The following is an 18,908-nucleotide window of genomic DNA, read 5'->3' as shown; positions in this document are numbered from 1 at the left end:
ATGAATAAGTTAATTGGTTCCAGAAAATCAACATGTGTCTTCCATTATTCATGACTGGGCATCAATATATTTTTTCCTACCTTTCCTTTTTTACTTTTTCTCCTAAGAAAAAACTACAGCTAGGCGCGATGGCTCACGCCTGTAATCCCAGCACTTTGGGAGGCTGAGGCGGGTGGATCACAAGGTCAGGAGTTCGAGACCAGCCTGACCAACATGGTGAAACCCCGTCTCTACTAAAAATACAAAAATTAGCTGGGACTGGTGGCACGTGCCTATAATCCCAGCTAATGGGGAGGCTGAGGCAGGAGAATCACTTGAATGCGGGAGGCGGAGGTTGCAGTGAGCCGAGATCATGCCATTGCACTCCAGCCTGGGCAACAGAGCAAGACTCCATCTCAAAAAAAAAAAAAAAAAGTACAGCCAACAGAAGTGAAAACAATTCTTAAACATGCTGTCTCACTGCAGTTAGAATGTGATCACTGGCACTCATTAAAACAAGTGCATACATTCCTTACATATACTTAATAAAAAAGATTATAAGGGATTCTCTTCTATAATTCCGTATTATGGACTCTTTATCTAAGGTCTCTCAAAATATCTTTGAAGAATTCCTACAAAGAATTATATTTTTCATAAAGTATTTCAACTTATGAATCCTCATAGCCTTGTATGAAATGAGAATTTTTAATTGGAAAAGAACACAAAAATAAAAAACAGAATAATTCACTCACAAGTCAGAATTTAAGGTTGGGTATGGTGGTGAATGCCTGTAACCCCAGGCATGGGAAGCCAAGGTGGAAGAACTGCTTGAGGCCAGGAGTTCGAGACCAGCCTGGGCAACATAGTGAGACCCCCATCTCTACAAAAAATTTAAAAAATTAGCCAAGTGTGGTGGCACACACCAGTAGTCCTAATTAGTTGAGAGGCAGAGTGGGGAGGATGGCTTGAGCCAGGAGTTTGAGGTTATAATGCACTATGATCATGCCACTGCACTCCAGCCTGGGTGACAGAACAAGACCCTATCATGATGCTTTTGTCATTGTGCATCATGATAAAAAATAAAAATTATTTAAGCTGGTAGAGAGCTAGCCTTAGAAGAACTATAAACAATCAATCCAATAAATGGTAGAAAATAGTAGAAACTGACTCTAAAACAAATGGTATGTTGGGAATAAAGATTAAGAAACACATTTTTTTGTTTTTGAGATGGAATTTCGCTTGTCACCCAGGCTGGAGTGTAATGGCGTGATCTTGGCTCACTGCAACCTTCGCCTCTTAGGTTCAAGTGATTCTCCTGCCTCAGCCTCCCGAGTAGCTGGGATTACAGGCGTGTGCCACCATGCCTGGCTAAGTTTTTGTATTTTTAGTAGAGACGGGGTTTTGCCATGTTGGCCAGGCTGGTCTCGAACTCCTGACCTCAGGTGATCGGCCTGCTTCGGTCTCCCAAAGGGCTGGGATTACAGGCATGAGCCACCGCGCCCAGCTAAGAAACATACTTTTGAAAGAGCATACTTCTAAAAGGGCACAACCAACAGGTTACGCTCAGGAAGACTTAAGGTCTACAGTATTAAGATTACTGGTTTAGAGAAGGACTTACCAAATTCTTCAACTTATATATTGATGATGATGGACATCAGAGTAATGAGAGAGGGAGATGAAGAAATAGGCACAGATGTAGGCTGTGTAGTCCTTTGTTACTTTTTGACTGTAAGAAAACTGTCACATGCCAGGTGTAGTCCCATACTGCATTTGCAAAAAGGTAACTGAAACATCTGGAAGCTAAGTGACTTGAACTGGATTCACTATGATTGACAAAGCCCACCTCTGTGGAGGGTATCATGAAACGTACCTTCTTGTGCACGACAGAGGAGCTGGAATTGATTGTGCTTTCATCGTCATGCATCATGACAAGTTCAGAACTGCTCTCATCCATGACCTCCTGCATGCTATTCACACTGCTGCTCTGGCTGCCTGTGCTCACGGACATGCTTGGAATGGAATGGTTGCTGTCCAGGCTGTCCATTTCCCTGTTCAGGCTGGTTCCATGTTCACTGTCCTATAAAAATGGGGCATTGAGGTTAGAAGAGACTGAAGATAAAGAGTCAATCCATTGACTAAAGTATCAAGCACACTCAATTTTGTGGTGTCAAGTTGCTTTTCTGCCAAATCTGCAAAGATGAAGTTTTTATGTACTGGCTCCACTACTCCTCCACCATTTTCAGACATCTCAAATTCGCTTCTTATACCTTCCCCAGGGGCCATTCTGGACATCTGGTCATAAGGCTCCAAATGCTGCCATCCCAGGGCTTTCCCCTGTCATAGACACTATCATATTATCGTGTTGCTACTCAGTAAGCAAAATCAAGCCAGGTTTGTAAGGGACTTTCTGGAACATCCAGGAGCTAGAGGAAGACTGCCGGCCACTACACAGGTGAGTTCTAGGATATCTGCAAAGACAGCAGTGGTGACTTGAAAAAGTAGAGTGGAAAGAGTTTTCAGATATTTGACAAGCAATATGCTTCCTCTGCGAGTCATTATTGAGTAACTTCATATCTAAGCAGGGATATTAATTCTACTTTCCTGGACAGGTAATTAGTCTGCCTCCCTCAAGCAATTCTATCATGCTTATCTCTGTAATCTTATTAAATATATCTGTTAAATAATACTGGTATTCATCACTACTGGCCCAAAGACTACTATTTGAAAAGTGGTAAAATAATCAGAACATATAATTTATCCATCACAGTGGGATATCTTTTGATATAAGATTGAATAATATAATTAAATCCATTTAGCTACAAATAAACCTTGTTCTCAAAGAACCATACTGTACACATATAACTTTAATAAACTGTTACTTAGCCATGGCAATATAAAAAATTACTGGGTAATATAAAATGGAAGATAATACATTATATTTTTTATAGGCTTATTTTCCCAATTAAAGGGGATCATTTCTAAATACGCAATCAAGAAATTTTATAGTTCAATGCAACTTTCTGAGCTTCATTTTTAGAATTATTGATAAAATACTTTTATGTTTATTTTATTTTCTATTAAAAAGCCAAATACATTCATTCTTCATTCTTGTCTTCCTTTGTATTTCAATTTAGAGGAAGAAGAGTCCTTTCTCTTATTCAAGGCTAATTCCTCCACTAATACCCTTGTTCTTATTCTGTCTATGTTCGGAAGTCCTGCCTCTTTAACTACATCCCTTTCTTCTATCTTCTGACTCTGCCCTGGCTCCATCTCTACTGCATTTAAAGACGAAGAAGCCTGTCTTATATTTATGGACCTCTCTACATGCTGCCCACTCTTACTTTTCCTTTTTAGCCCAATTTCGGAATCTTAACGTAATTACTTTTTTTGCTGTCTCTGCCTTATCAAATCCCATGAATTATACAACCCCAGTAATCTACTATTCATTCTACCTAGTCCTGTAAAACTGCTTTTACTAAGGTCATTAAGGATTCTCTAATTGAAAATTTCTATCTGTATACCGGCAAGAGTATATAATGCCAGGACCTTAAACTCAAAAGGCACGAAACTGAAATCATCCTAAACCTACTCTTTCTCCCTGGTTCATTTTCTCTGTTCTTGGTATTGACATACTCCTAGCCACCCAGGCTCAAATGCTCAGAGTCACCTTAAACTTCTCCTCATCTGTCACTGTCAATGGGAAGCCATGGATTATCAAATCTACCTCTATGATGCTTCTCAAAAGTGTTCCCTTTTCCCCATTCGCATTGACACTGCCCTTATTACCTCTTGCATGGACTATTAGCGAGGATGTTGCCCATTCAAATCCATGTTACACTCTGTTGCCAGAATAATCTTCCTAAAGCACAACACCTTTCTGAGTCTAGAATACCCTATGCCCATTTGTCAGAAACTACCCACATTATGTCCTCCAGGAAACCTTTACTAATCTCACCAGCAGACTTATTTTCTCCCCATGATGGACCCCTGCAATGGGGAACACCTCTGTAGCACTTTTCATATTTTGCCTTATATAAGTGTTATTTTATGAATGTCTCTTGTACAACCCTTCATGTCTCTTAAGGCAGACAGCATCAATTAATTTTTATCCTCAAAAGTTTTTCAGAGTGCCCAGTCTAGAACTTTTTCACATAGGGGGCATTCTAAAAGTACCTGCTAAAATAAATTAAACCTACTTCCTCATCCTCCTGTGACTCATTCAAGGGTCCATTTCGTGTCTCTTGGAAAAGTATTTTTTTCATTTTTCGGTACTGTAGGTTATCTAGCTCACGAACAGCATCTTTTGTCCTCTGTATGAGGTCAATGAGGACACGTATTGGCCGGTCTCGTCGAACAAAGTCATGCTGATTGAGGGAGGAGAAAAAAATAAATTGATAATGAAGAAACATCCTTAGGTGCAAGGTACAGATATCAAAGAAATAGAGAATCATAAAATAGTTCTATGGATATTACAGAAATAACAAAATATGATTTTCATGTCATGTGTCCTTTCATATTTTGTAAATCTCATAAAGAGATAGCTATGCTTTTTTTTCTTCTTCCTTAAGCCCCGTTTTGCGGATATGAGAATTCTTTTTAAAAATTGTACATATTGCCAGGCACGGTGGCTCATGCCTGTGATCCCTGCGCTTTGGGAGGCCGAGGCGGGTGGATCACGAGGTCAGGAGTTCAAGACCGGCCTGGCCAAGATAGTGAAACCCTGTCTCTACTAAAAATACAAAAAATTAGCCAGGTATGGTGGCACGTGTCTGTAGTCCCAGCTGCTCCGGAGCCTGAGGCAGAGAATTGCTTAAACCTGGAGGGGCGGAGCTTGCAGTGAGCCCAAATCGCGCCACTGCACTCCAGCCTGGGTGACAGAGCAAGGCTTGGTCTCAAAAAAAAAAAAAAAAAAAAAGTATATATTTAAAGTATATGGCAAGATGTTTTGATACACATACAAATAGTGAAATGATTTCTGCAGTTAAGCAAATTAACATATCTGTGATCTCATACAGTTACTTTTTGGTGGCGAAAGTACTGAAAATCTTTAGTCTTAGCAAATTTCCCAGATATAATACAGTATTATCAACTATAGTCCTCATGCTGTACACTGGATCTCTACACTTGTTTATCCCACATAACTAAAACTTTGTACCGTTTGACTTTTATCTTTCCATTCCCCATCCCTTTCAACCACCTTTAATTTTGTGTTTTATTCTTTTGTTTAGTTTCCTCAAATAAGTGAGATTGTACACTATTTTTTTGTGTGTCTGGTTGATCTCACTTAGAATAATGTCTTCTGGGTTCACATGTATTGCTGCAAATGGCAGGACCACTTTCTTTTTTAAGACTATATATAAAATAAATATTATAAATAAATAAATATATAAAAAATATAATAAAATATTATTCAGTCATATATATGATTGAGTCTTAAATATCTATATCACATGCACCATAATTTCTTCTATCCTTTCATCCACTGATGAACACATAGGCTGTTTCCTTATTTTGGATATAGTGAAAAATGCTGTGATGAACATGGGGGCACAGACATTTTTATGAGGTGCTGACTTCATTTTCTTCAGGTGTATAACCAGCAGCGGGATTACTGGAACGAATAACATTCTGATTTTTGGGTTTCGGAGGAACCTCCATACCGTTTTCCATAATGGCAACCCCAATCTACATTCCCACCAACAGCATATAAGGATTCCCTTTTCTCTACACCCTTGCCACTTGTTATCGCTTATCTTTTTTGATAATAGCCTTTCTAACAGGTGTGGGGTGACAGCTCATTGTGGTTTTCATTTCCATGTCCCTAATGATTAGTGAATGTTGAGTATTTTTTCATATGAGAATTCTTGAGGTTCACTTTATCATATAAGTAATAAAAAAAATCACCAGAACTTTAAGAAGTAGCAGGTAGGCTTGTAACTTTTAAATCTGAAACTATATAATAAGCCAAAGCAATCCAGAGTATAGTCTATTCTTTTTTTTCTTTTGAGATGGAGTCTCACTCTGTCGCCCAGGCTAGAGTGCAGTGGTGTGATCTTGGCTCACTGCAACCTCCACCTCTTGGGTTCAAACAATTCTCCTGACTTAGCCTCCCGAGTAGCTGGGATTACAGGCATGCGCCACCACGCCTGGCTGATTTTTGTATTTTTAGTAGAGACGAGGTTTCACTATGTTGCCCAGGCTGGTCTTAAACTCCTGAGCTCAAGTGATCCACCTGCCTCAGCCTCCCAAAGTGATGGGATTACAGGCGTGAGCCACCTTACCCCACCTTGGTCTATTCTTATTATAATTTGCCTCAATCCTCACCCCCATATGCATTATCCCTTGAAAAACAGACTTGTGAATATTTTATTTTCTATTTCTGTGGTCATATAGCGTATGCTTGAAAATATGCCAGCTGTTCAGTTTATCCAGAGGTCAAAATTCTGGCAACTTCATTTCCCCAATAAGAAAAAGGGTCTCTGAGGAGTGAAAACAACTGCTCTAAAGTACATAAATTATTGTTGATATAAACATCCCTCACTTTCAATATTATTAATGATTGTTACATAATCTGGTTTCCTAGTTTCTCAGCCCATAGCAGGTTAGACAGAGAATAATAGTGGAGAAGTAGGCCTGGCGCGGTGGCTCACGCCTATCATCTAGCACTTTGGGAGGCTGAGGCGGGTGGATCACTGGAGATCAGGAGTTCAAGACCAGCCTGGCCAACATGGTGAAACCCTGTCTCTACTAAAAATACAAAATTAGCTGGGTGTGGTGGTGTGCATCTGTAATCCCAGCTACTCGGGAGGCTGAGGCAGCAGAATTGCTTGAACCTGGGAGGCAGAAGTTGCAGTGAGCTGAGATCACGCTGTTGCACTCCAGCCTGGGCAAAAAGAGTAAAACTCCACCTCAAAAAAAAAAAAAAAAAAAAAAAAAAAAAGAGTGGAGGAGTAAAGGATTGAGAACTGAGAAAGGTAGGGTTACCACCTGTTGTAAAAAGAAGCATCTTTTGTAAGTTCTCTGACTGCTGGAGAGTAGAGAAAGAGAGAAAAATTTTATGACTAACAGACCTATCAACCAACCAAACAAATAATAATAAAACAGGTTTGTGGGCTATTTTGCAAAAGGGCAAATGCCCCTTATATAGCCCCTTTTATGCCTCAAGAGTTCATGAAACACTGTCTCTGAGCCCTCAAGAAGTGACATTAGACTGGGTGTGGCAGCTCACATCTGTAATCCCAGCACTTTGGGAGGCCGAGGCAGGCTGATCACTTGAGGTCAGGAGTTCGAGACTAGCCTGGCCAACATGGTGAAACCCCGTCTCCACTAAAAATACAAAAAATTAGTTGGGCATTGTGATGCACGCCTGTAATCCCAGCAACTCGGGAGGCTGACGCAGGAGAATCGCTTGAATCTGGGAGGCAGAAGTTGCAGTGAGCCGAGATTGCGCCAAAACACTCCAGCCTGGGCGACAGAGTGAAAAAAAAAAAAAAAAGGGTGAAAGGAGGAAACTTTATTTTTTAAAGCAAAAAGTTCAGTTATGTGGAAAATTTACTTCTGTAAAATTATAATTTGAAGACATTGGGAAAATGAGATACAATGTAGTGGGCCTTAGCTGATGAAATGAATTTAATTTCTTTATAATTTAAACAGATAAAAAATAATAGGGCCCTTGTGAGAAAACAATCTATACGTCTTGTGGTTCTACATTCTGACTCTGTTAGAGGAATTGCAGTTTTTGCTGTTGCTTTTATAAAATACCTCTTCCTAGGCAGAGTCCTTTTTGAATAAAAACACCATTCCCAGCAGCAAGCGTAGCCTGCACACTTCAAGGATGAGAAAGAAAGGAAGAAAGTATGATCATTTTCCTCCTCCAGTGCTTACAGTTATAAAGAGTGAATCGGGTTTTAGTAAACTTAAAGCTATGACTTAACGTCACAGAATTTTCTAATGGGAATGCCTCTTAGAAAATTTTCTGTTTCAAGGCTGGGCATGGTGGCTCATGCCTGTGATCTCAGCACTTTGGGAGGCCAAGGCAGGCAGATCACCTGAGGCTAAGAGTTCAAGAGCTGCCTGGCCAACATGGCGAAACCCCATCTCTACTAAAAACACCAAAATTAGGGACTGGGCATGGTGGCTCACAATTGTAATTCCAGCACTTGGGGAAGCTGAGGCAGGGGGATCACATGAGGTCAGGAGTCCAAGACCAGCCTGGCCAACATGGTGAAACTCCATCTCTACTAAAAATACAAAAATTAGCAGGGCGTGTTGGCACGTGCCTGTAGTCCCAGCTACTCAGGAGGCTGAGGCAGGAGAATTGCTTGAACTTGGGAGGCAGAGGCTGAAGTGAGCTGAGATCATGCCACTGCACTCCAGCCTAGGTGATAGAGACTCTGTTTCAAAATAAATAAATAAATAAATAATAAATAAAAATAAAAAATACCAAAATTATCCAGGCGTGGTGATGCCCACCTATAGTCCCAGGTACTTGGGAGGCTGAGTCACGAGAATCAATTGAGCCTGGGTGACACAGAAAGACTCTGTCTCAAAAAAAAAAAAGAGAAAAGAAAATTTTTCTTTTTCAAGTGAGGAAATTTGGGCCCTGAGAAGTTAGGTGATTTCCACAGCTAATTAGTGGAAGAGCTACAGTTGCAACTCAGGCTTTAAAACTTTTTTTCTGTAGGGGGTGTGGGTGGTGGTGGTTATTTTCTGGTGTCCTACTACCATAATTAGCTTTCTAAAATACAGGTATGATCATTCATTGCAACAGATACTACATGCCACTAATCCCCCATTCCAACCTCTTTTTTTTTTTTTTATCTGAGACAAAGTCTCACTCTATCACCCAGGCTAGAGGGCAGTGGCGCAATCTCAGTTCACTGCAACCTCCGCCTCCCAGGTTCAAGCGATTCTTGTGCCTCAGCCTCCCCAGTAGCTGGGATTACAGGTGTGCGCCACTATGCCTGGCTACTTTTTGTATTTTTAGTAGAGATGGGGTTTCACTGTGTTGGCCAGGCTGGTCTCAAACTCCTGACCTTAGGTGATCCGCCCACCTCGGCCTCCCAAAGCGCTGGTATTACAGGCATGAGCCACAGCTTTCAGCCTGAATCTCTCTCTCTCTCTCTCTCTCTCTTTTTTTTTTTTTTTTTTTTGCCTTACTTTAAACATGAGAAAGTAAAGGAACTGAACTCAAGCCTCCTTTGTGGTTACAGATTACACAGTGACTATGTTCTGGCCAGTGAGAGGTAGGCAGATGTTCTTGAGGAAGGTTTTATTTTCTAGAATAAAAAGGCAAGACACATAAGGAGAAGGTGTTTTACTCTTTGTTCTCTCTCCTTCTTCCTGCCTGGAATTAAAACTTGAGTCCTGGCAATGTAGCAGCCATTTTATGACAAAGACAATAAAAGGTACATGCTAAGGATGGTGAAGTAGAAAGAAAGAGCTTGGGTCAATGATGACATTGTTGAGCTGCTTAGAGCTTTGGACTGCTTACTCCACTTCCTTTTCCAATGTCCTGGACTTCCTATTACATGAGATAAACTCTGACCTGTTTAAGCCTTTCACAAACAGATACACTCTACATCTTAATATCTCACTGTCCCTTAGATAAAGTGTAGCCTTTTACAACCAGGTTCCTGCTTGTATTTCTAGGTTTAAATCTAGTCATTGTTACTCCTCCTTCCTACACAATAGTACATTCCAGGGAGTTCTAAACCCGTGCATACCTTTCATACCTCTAGGCCTTTGCCTTCACATCTCTATGTTCTCTCTGCCTGCAATCCCATCTCCTCATTTTTTTTTAATTTTTATTTTTTGAGACAGAGTCTTGCTCTGTCGCCAGGCTGGAGTGCAGTGGCATGATCTCTGCTCACCGAAACCTCCACCTCCCGGATTCAAGTGATTCCCCTGCCTCAGCCTCCCAAGTAGCTGGGATTACAGGCATGCGCCACCACGCCCAGCTAATTTTTCATATTTTAGTAGAGACGAGGTTTCACCATGTTGGCCAAGATGGTCTCAATCTCCTGACCTCGTGATCTGCCCACCTCGGCCTCCAAAAGTGCTGGGATTACATACGTGAGCCACTGTACCCGGCCTCCTCATTGTTTTTAAAAGCCCACTGTTCTCCAAACCCCTACAACTGGAATGTCCTCAGACTCTTTTAAAAGGACAATTTTATTGTTCTCAAAAATACGTTTACTTTCCACATTCAAATAACACAGAAAAATGCAAAAAAAAAAAAAAAAAAAAAGAAAGAAAGAAAATCAGCCGGGCGTGGTAGCTCACGCCTGTAATCCCAGCACTTTGGGAGGCCGAGGAGGGCGGATCACCTGAGGTCAGGAGTTCGAGACCAGCCTGAACCAACATGGAGAAACCCTGTCTCTACTGAAAATACAAAATTAGCCAGGCGGGGTGGCACATGCCTGTAATCCCAGCTACTAGGGAGGGTGAGGCAGGAGAATCGCTTGAACCTGGGAGGCGGAGGTTGCAGTGAGCCAAGACTATGCCATTGCACTCCAGCCTGGGAAACAAGACTGAAACTCCGTCTCCAAAAAAAAAAAAAAAAAAAAAAATCACCTGAAATTCTACCATCTCGAAATAAATACATAAATATTAAGTTACAGAATATCATTTTAGACATGTCCCTCTCTTTCTCTCAGAACAATGAATAACTATAAATCGTTTTACATGGGAATCTTATTATACAAGCTAATTTTAAGTATAATCGATTAAATTAAGGTATACTTGAATTTAACAGAATTAGAAGAGATTGAATTAAAACAATTGCGTAGGCTGGGCATGGTGGCTCATGCGTGTAATCCCAGCACTGTGGAAGGCCGAGGAGGGTGGATTATTTGAGGTCAGGAGTTTGAGACCAGCCCAGCCAACAGGGTGAAACCCTCTGTCCACTAAAAATAGAAAAACTAGCCAGACGTGGTGGCATGTGCCTGTAATCCCAGCTGCTCAGGAGGCTGAAGCAGGAGAATCGCTTGAACCCGAGAGGCGGATGTTGCAGTGAGCCGAGATCGCACCACTGCACTCCAGCCTGTGCAATGGCATGAGACTCTGTCACACACACTCAGACACACACATACACACACACACAAATTAGAAAATGAAACAACTGCTTAACTTTAGTTGTAATTTCTTCACTAAAAGAGTTATCTGTTCCTAAAAGACCTTCTAAAGTTAAAAAAAAATTATTAAAGGCTTTACGATATTGAAGTTACTTTAGTTCTTTTGTCCTATATATTTTAAGAAATATTATTGTTCATCTACTCCTAAAGATAAGGAAATTAGTATGCATATGTTTTTCCTGCCCTAGATTTTTCTAATTACATTATTTTTACATTGCAAATGTTTATAACATTTATATCTGTCCTTTAACCATTTCGATAATTTTACCTCAGTTGTTTATTTAAATGGATTAAGTGTGAAAGTGATGTTTTAATGTCAGGGCAAAAATGTGTGGAAAGATGGATTATTGAAAAATATTTGGGAGTAAGTAGATAGCTTAACTGGGGGGGAAAAAAGGTAGATTTTTACCTTACACCTTGTAACAAATTTTTGCACAACTCTCCCCACCTCCTCTCCACAAAACATCAGCGTAAAGAATGTCAAAAGAGAAATAGGAAAAAAAAAATCCAAGATCTACTATAAATTAAAAAGGAAATACAAATAGCTTTTCAACATATGAGAGAGACGATCAACATCTCCCATAATGAGAAATACCAATTAAAACTATAGTGAGAAAAGTTTTCACTGATCTGACAAAGTTCAAAAAGTATCAGTCTTCATACTTTCACAGTGGGACTATAACTTAGTACAAATGCTTTGAAGGACAAATGGGCGATATCTATGTAAATTTAAAATCCACATTGATGAGCAATTCCACTTCTAGGAATTTATTTATTTATTTTTATTTTTATTTATTTTTTTGAGATGGAGTCTTGCTCTATTGCCTAGGCTGGAGTGCAGTGGCACGATCTTGGCTCACTGCAACCTCCGCCTCCTGGGTTCAAATGATTCTCCTGCCTTGGCTTCCCGAGTAGCTGGGATTACCGATGCATGCAACCATGCCTAGCTAATTTTTGTATTTTTAGTAGAGACAGGGTTTCACCATGTTGGCCAGGTTGGTCTTGAACTCCTGACCTCGTGATCTGCCCATCTTGGCCCCCCAAAGTGTGCTGGGATTACAGGCATGAGCCACCATGCCCGGCTGGAATTTATTCTTAAGATGTTCTTACACAGGTACAAAATGCCATATACATGAGGATATTAATTGCAGTACAGTTTGTAATATCAAAAGATTGGAAACATCCTAAATGGGTTGGTTAAACAAATTATGGTCCATCTGAGAATATTATGGAGCCATTAAAAAGAATGAGGTATCTTTGCATGTAGTAATACAAAACAATATCCTAAGCATACTGTAAAGTAAAAACAAAAATCAGGGTGGAACGGTTTTAATGGTTTGCTGTCATTTGTGCAAAAAATAAAAACAATATTTACTTTTATATGCATAAAATATCTCTAGAAGAAGAGGTACAAAATAGGTGCAGTGGTTGCTAGTGAGGGGGCCTGAAATGGGAGGGAGATTTCTTTTTCATGTTCTACCTTCTCTTGTTATTTTTTGAGACAGAGTCTCGCTGTTGCCCAGGCTGGAGTGCAGGGGCACGATCTTGGCTCACTGCAACCTCCCAGGTTCAAGCGATTCTCCTGCCTCAGCCACCCGATTAGCTGGGACTACAGGTGTGAACCACCATGCCTGGCTAATACTTGTATTTTTAGTAGAAATGGGGTTTCTGCATGTTGGCCAGGCTGGTCTTGAACTTCTGGCCTCAGGTGATCTGCCCACTTCAGCCTCCTAAAGTGCTGGGATTATAGGTGTGAGCCATTGCACCCGGCTCTTCTTCTTCTTCCTTTTTATTTTGAGACAGGGTTTCATTCCCATCACCCAGGTTGAAGTGCAATGGCAGGATCTTAGCTCACGGCAACCTCTGCCTCCCAGGCTCAAGTCATTCTCCTGCTGAGCCTTCCAAGCAGCTGGGACTACAGGCGCATGCCACTGCACCTGGCTAATTTTTGCAGAGACGGGGTTTCGTCATGTCCAGGCTGGTCTTGAATGCCTAGGTTCAAGTGATCTGCCTGCCTCAGCCTCCCAAAGTGCTAGGATTACAGGTGTGAGGCACTGTGCCCAGCTCCATGTTCTACCTTCTACTATATTTTTCCTTTTGGAAATTTGTATGACCTATTCAAAATGAAGAACATACAGCTTCTTTAGCCATGCAAAATAAATAAATACATATTTGGGAAGGGGCCTCTTTAAATTCAATATTTACCGCCAGCCCTTCTACCAGTTTCTCCAGTCCCTCATTCATTCTTCCTCCCTGCCTTCCTCCCTCTTTTTCTTCTTTTTGCTTCATCTCTATATTGGCTAGATTCTGTTATTGATCAATTTTTAAAAGGAAAGCACTGGAAGGTTGCATTGCCTAAATGTGTGGGGTTTGAAGATGTCAGCTGCCTTTATAATTTAAGAACACCTTGGCTGGCTCACAATTCTTGGCTTTTATTTTATTTCCCTTAGAACTCTGCAAACATTTTTCTATTGTTTTCTGGCTTTGACTGTTCCTGAAGAGGTAGGTCTGGAGCCAGCTGGTTTATCCACCCCAAAATAAACTTTTTCAGTCTGTTTGTATGAATCTTTCTTTATTCTTGGAGTTCAGGGACTTCACCAGGACATGATTTATTGATCAACGAAGATCAGTTTCATGGTCCCCACTCTTCAGGGATCCGCTTAAATGTCACCTGCTTGAATGGCCTTCTCTTTACCTAAAACAGCAGCACCTGTCAATCTTGATGCTTGTCTAATTTATTTTTCTGCACAGCACTTACCATCAACTGGCACTATAACATATATTTATTTCTTTTCTTTTTTCTTTTTATTTTTTTTGAGACCTAGTGCCGCTCTGTTGCCCAGGCTGGAGTGCAGTGACACGATCTTGGCTCACTGTAACCTCTGTCTTCCAGTTTCAAGCGATTCTCCTGCCTCAGCCTCCTGAGTAGCTGGGATTATAGGCACCTGCCACCACGCCCAGCTAAGTTTTGTATTTTTAGTAGAGATGCGTTTCACCACGTTGGCCAGGCTGGTCTCGAATTGGTGACCTCGTGATCCTCCCACCTCGGCCTCCCAAAGCGCTGGGATTATGGGCGTGAGCCACCATGCCCAGCCTACTTATTTCTTACTCCTTCTTGTAAGTTTCTTTTTTTTTTTTTTTTTTTGAGACGGGGTCTTGCTTTGTCGCCCAGGCTGCAGTGCAGTGGCACAATCTCGGCTCACTGCAAGCTCTGCCTCCTGGGTTCACGCCATTCTCCTGCCTCAGCCTCCCAAATAGCTGGGACTACAGGCGCCTGCCAACACGCCCGGCTAATTTTTTGTATTTTTAGTAGAGACGGGGTTTCACCGTGTTAGTCAGGATGGTCTCGATCTCCTGACCTCGTGATCCGCCCGCCTCAGCCTCCCAAAGTGCTGAGATTACAGGCATGAGCCACCGTGCCTGGCCCTTTCTTGTAAGTTTCATAAGGGCAGGCACTATGTTTTTATTGTGTACTACTGTATTCTCTGTGCTTAGAATAGTACTTGACACCCAGCAGACAATCAGTAAATATTTGATGAATAGTTGGCTCATTTGATTTGATGGAATCAAATCAAAGAAAGATCAAAACATTTATTTCCAGAAAAGTTTTCTTCAAGGATATCTTTAAATATCTTCTGCTCCATGTGTTTTGTTTTCTTTTTCAGGAATAATAGGTTGGCATATATTAGATCTCCTGTGTCTTCCAAATGTATCGTTTTCTTTATACTCATCTTTATAACTTTTATTTTTTGCACTTAATTCTATTTTATTTCCTTAAGCCTATTCACCATTGAAAACATCCTAAATGGGTTGGTTTACTACACGTTTGTTGCTTATAATATGATTTTTTAAATTGTTATGTTTTTCTCTTCCATTTTTTTCTTTACCTCTACCCATTTGCTTTTTATATCCTTTTGTTGTCTGTAATCCTTAACTTTCACATAGCCCAAATTTATTCACTTTTGTCTTTTTTTTTTTTTTAAAGAGATGGTATTTTCACTCTCTTGCCCAGGTTGGAGTGCAGTGGCACAATCACAACTCATTATAACCTCAAAATCCTCCTGGGCTCACGTGATCCTCCTGCCGTAGCCTCCTGAGATGCTGGGGTTATAGGCATGAGTCACCAAACCCAGCTCCACATTTTTTTCCCTTTTATGGTAGTAATTTTTATGTCTTGGTTTTTTGTTTGTTTGTTTTTAAGATCTTTGTGTACTTCAAGGTAATAAAGATATTATTGTGTGTTTCTGGTGTTTCGTTCTGGTTGCTATTTTCCCCTAAAGAAACATGGAAATGTTGCTACATAGTTCATGTTTAAAACATGTAAGGGCTCCACAACAAAGGAGAACAAGATCAAGCCCTTTGTCCTGTTGCTTCTCTTACCACACTCCTATGGCCTACTGCTCACAAGAAGAAAAAACTTACTTGTCACCTAGCCAAGGTGTTCTTCAATTATAAAGGCAGACATTTTAAAGCTTTACAAATTGAGACAATACAACTCTTCTGAGTTTTTCTTAAAAACGAACAAACAAAACTGCTACACAATAAAAGTCAGCCATTCTAGAGATGGAAGAAACAGAAAGGGTTGAAAAACATACATGCAAAAAAAGGATTAAAGAAATCTGGACTATTGTGTGCCAAATAAAACATTCCTATTGTAAAAGATTTCCACATACTACACTGATATTGATGCAACACACTGCCTATGTATAAAGTCCACAGTAAAATATTACATGAAAAGAGATGCTTGGTGACAGTTAAATCAAATAAATGTGGTTAACGTGATACCCTTATCACTAACATGTCATAATACTATGTAAATGTCTACTCTATATAGTTATCATATACCTTCACTGCCTGAGGATTTGGCAACAAGCTAACTGAAAATCCCAGAGTTGGTGTTTGAACCACCGGCCAGCTCTGTCCTGAGACCACGGGATTAATATTTATGCAAACGTTAGGCCCTGGAACATCGCAATGATGACTAGAGCAAGGAGGAGAAATATTATTTGTTATAAGGTAAAATAGGAACAAGGAGGGAGGGGAAAAAATGGAAAAGACAGGGGAAAAACTATCCACAGGGAATACATAGCACATACGTTGCAATAATCTTGCTATTTCTATGCCTAGCTACTTATCTCTGGATAAATGACAAGGCAGCACGTTCTAAACCACTTTGTCATGATGGGCTGCCACAGCAATGATTTATTATATTCCACTATAACATGACTTTAAATCCCCCTCCTCAAATATAAATTTGAAAAATTACCCTTAATAGTTCCGCTGATGTTGGCCTTTCCTGAGGTATTTTCTGCAAGCAGTAATCAACAAATCTCCTAAAGGAGTCTGTCCTGTGTGTGCAAATACACAAAAGAAAATAAACTCAGGGTCTGTAGAGCACACTGATTACTTAAAACAATTTCATTCAAGAGAAAATTTTGCATTTAAGGAGATTTTAAAAAATAAATGCTTTAGAATATCAGGAGAACTGGAGCATTTTCAAGTTATGATATCTAAAATTAATTCTTTTGGATAATGAGTAAGGACAAGTTTCAAGTCAGTCAACATACAAATACATCTTAGTATACAAGGAAGGTCAAATCATAATATATATCAGAAAACAAAAATACTACATTTATATAAAATAGTTTTATGTACATTTTTCTCTCCAAAGACAACAATTCTTGTAGTCCCAACTCTATATTCTTAATTACCAATTGCTAATTCCTCTATCACCCACAATCTATAACAAAGTAGTAAAATTTGAAGCATGAGTGATGCAGAACCTAGGAGTAGGCTTCCTGAATAAAAACACTTCCGATCTTAAAAGTTCCATTTTATCCACTCATCTTTAATATTGCCCCTTTTAAAATAACTCTTGTGGCCCAAATAGTTATAAAAATATCATACTTTTCAGCAAGGCACAATGTATCTGAACAGATAATGCATGTTCTGTCTCAACACATTTAAGTGTACATGTAGTTTAAAAAAACAAAAGACAACTGGAGAAATAATGACATCATAGAGGACCCCTTATCTCTGCTGAGAAGTGATATCAGCTGAGATGATCAATACAAGACCATCACGGCCTGGGACAGTAGACTTGTTAGGAGGGTAGCAGGGCATGTTCCCTGCAGGATTTCGGTTACTAGACACACTAAGAACACAGTGCAAGCCATGATGAAGGCAAAAATAAGTAAATCTATGCGAGTGTTCATGTGTAGACAGTTGATGCTTGTGAGGCATCAGTGTCACCTATAACAACACACAGTGAAGGAAAGAAATGCTTTCTAGGTCAGATATTTAAAATGTAAGGTAATAAAAATGCCAAATACATATGGTGATTTTCTTAGAGATTTAAAATGATAGCAGAGTCTTACCATTCATTAGACTGTAACGTTGGGGAGTCATTCTGAGCAATGTGATATAAGGCACTCATTGCATTCATGTTGAAAAGGGGGGGCTTCCGTTCCGCTGGAAGAGGAAAGAAACACGATAAAGTAGTTCTTGAAGGAAATCCGGCAGACAGAGAAATAATAAATGATAAGCAAAGCTTTGCTGCTAAATCAATAGCTCATTACTGTCATCATGCCACATAATCCACTTATTTTAATCTCTAAGGTTGGCCCAAGATAGCCATTCAGAAGCTGCTGGACATGAAATGTACATTGGCAAAGCTCCTAACAGAACCCATTTCAAAAGAGTGAAAGAAAAGTTTTTTTTTTTTTTTCACATATCTTGAAAAAATTGGCTTTTGCATATTTTCCCACAATAGGTGTGAAGATTTTTGTATGTGCGTTTTAGCTCAAAAATATGTATTCTCTCCTTGAAGTCTGGGTATTTGGTAAAAAAGAAAAAGAAAAAATTCATATTCACTTAAAAAATTCAGAAAGTAAAGAAACATTGAATAAGGAAAAAAGATTACTATAAAATGCAACTTTTTTTTTTTTTTTTTTTTTTTGAGACGGAGTCTGGCTCTGTCGCCCAGGCTGGAGTGCAGTGGCTAGATCTCAGCTCACTGCAAGCTCTGCCTCCCGGGTTTATGCCACTCTCCTGCCTCAGCTTCCCAAGTAGCTGGGACTACAGGCGCCCGCCACCGCGCCCGGCTAATTTTTTGTATTTTTAGTAGAGGCGGGGTTTCACCGTGTTAGCCAGGATGGTCTCGATCTCCTAACTTCGTGATCCGCCCGTCTCGGCCTCCCAAAGTGCTGGGATTATAGGCTTGAGCCACCGCGCCTGGCCTTTTTTTTTTTTTTTTGAGATGGAGTCTCGTTCTGTTGCCCAGGCTGGAGTGCAGTGGCCAGATCTCAGCTCACTGCAAGCTCCGCCTCCCGGGTTTATGCCATTCTCCTGCCTCAGCCTCCCGAGTAGTTGGGACTACAGGCGCCTGCCACCTCGCCCAGCTAGTTTTTTTTATTTTTTTAGTAGAGACGGGGTTTCACCATGTTAGCCAGGATGGTCTCGATCTCCTGACCTCGTGATCTGCCCGTCTCGGCCTCCCAAAGTGCTGGGATTACAGGCTTGAGCCACCGCGCACGGCCTAATTTTTGTATTTTTAGTAGAGACGGGGTTTCACCATATTGGTCAGGCTGGTCTCGAATTCCTGACCTCGTGATCCACCTGCCTTGGCCCCCCAAAGTCCTGGGATTACAGGCGTAAGCCACTGTGCCCAGCCCCAAAATGAAACATCTTAAACATCACAAACAGAGTGGCTGGGCGAGGCAGGCAGATCACGAGGTCAGGAGATTGAGACTATCCTGGCTAACACAGTGAAACCCCATCTCTACAAAAAATAAA

At 40.5% G+C, this 18,908-nt stretch overlaps 1 protein-coding gene across 6 annotated transcripts in view; it reads right to left on the bottom strand.

The window, feature by feature from the left end:
• The window catches only part of LOC105495041 (TAO kinase 3), a 232,723-nt gene that overhangs the window by 51,287 nt on the left and 162,528 nt on the right, over nucleotides 1–18,908 (bottom strand). For all 6 annotated transcript variants that reach the window (XM_071070996.1, XM_071070992.1, XM_071070997.1 and 3 more), the window contains 4 exons: nucleotides 17,492–17,585; nucleotides 16,381–16,462; nucleotides 4,176–4,343; nucleotides 1,850–2,056 (listed from right to left, as the gene is read on the bottom strand). In XM_071070996.1, the coding sequence (XP_070927097.1) occupies nucleotides 1,850–2,056; nucleotides 4,176–4,343; nucleotides 16,381–16,462; nucleotides 17,492–17,585 (551 nt within the window). The remainder of the gene's footprint in view (nucleotides 1–1,849; nucleotides 2,057–4,175; nucleotides 4,344–16,380; nucleotides 16,463–17,491; nucleotides 17,586–18,908) is intronic.

Source organism: Macaca nemestrina, chromosome 10 (assembly GCF_043159975.1).
Source record: "Macaca nemestrina isolate mMacNem1 chromosome 10, mMacNem.hap1, whole genome shotgun sequence".
Lineage (NCBI taxonomy): Eukaryota > Metazoa > Chordata > Mammalia > Primates > Cercopithecidae > Macaca > Macaca nemestrina.
This window is presented reverse-complemented; position numbering and strand designations above follow the sequence as displayed.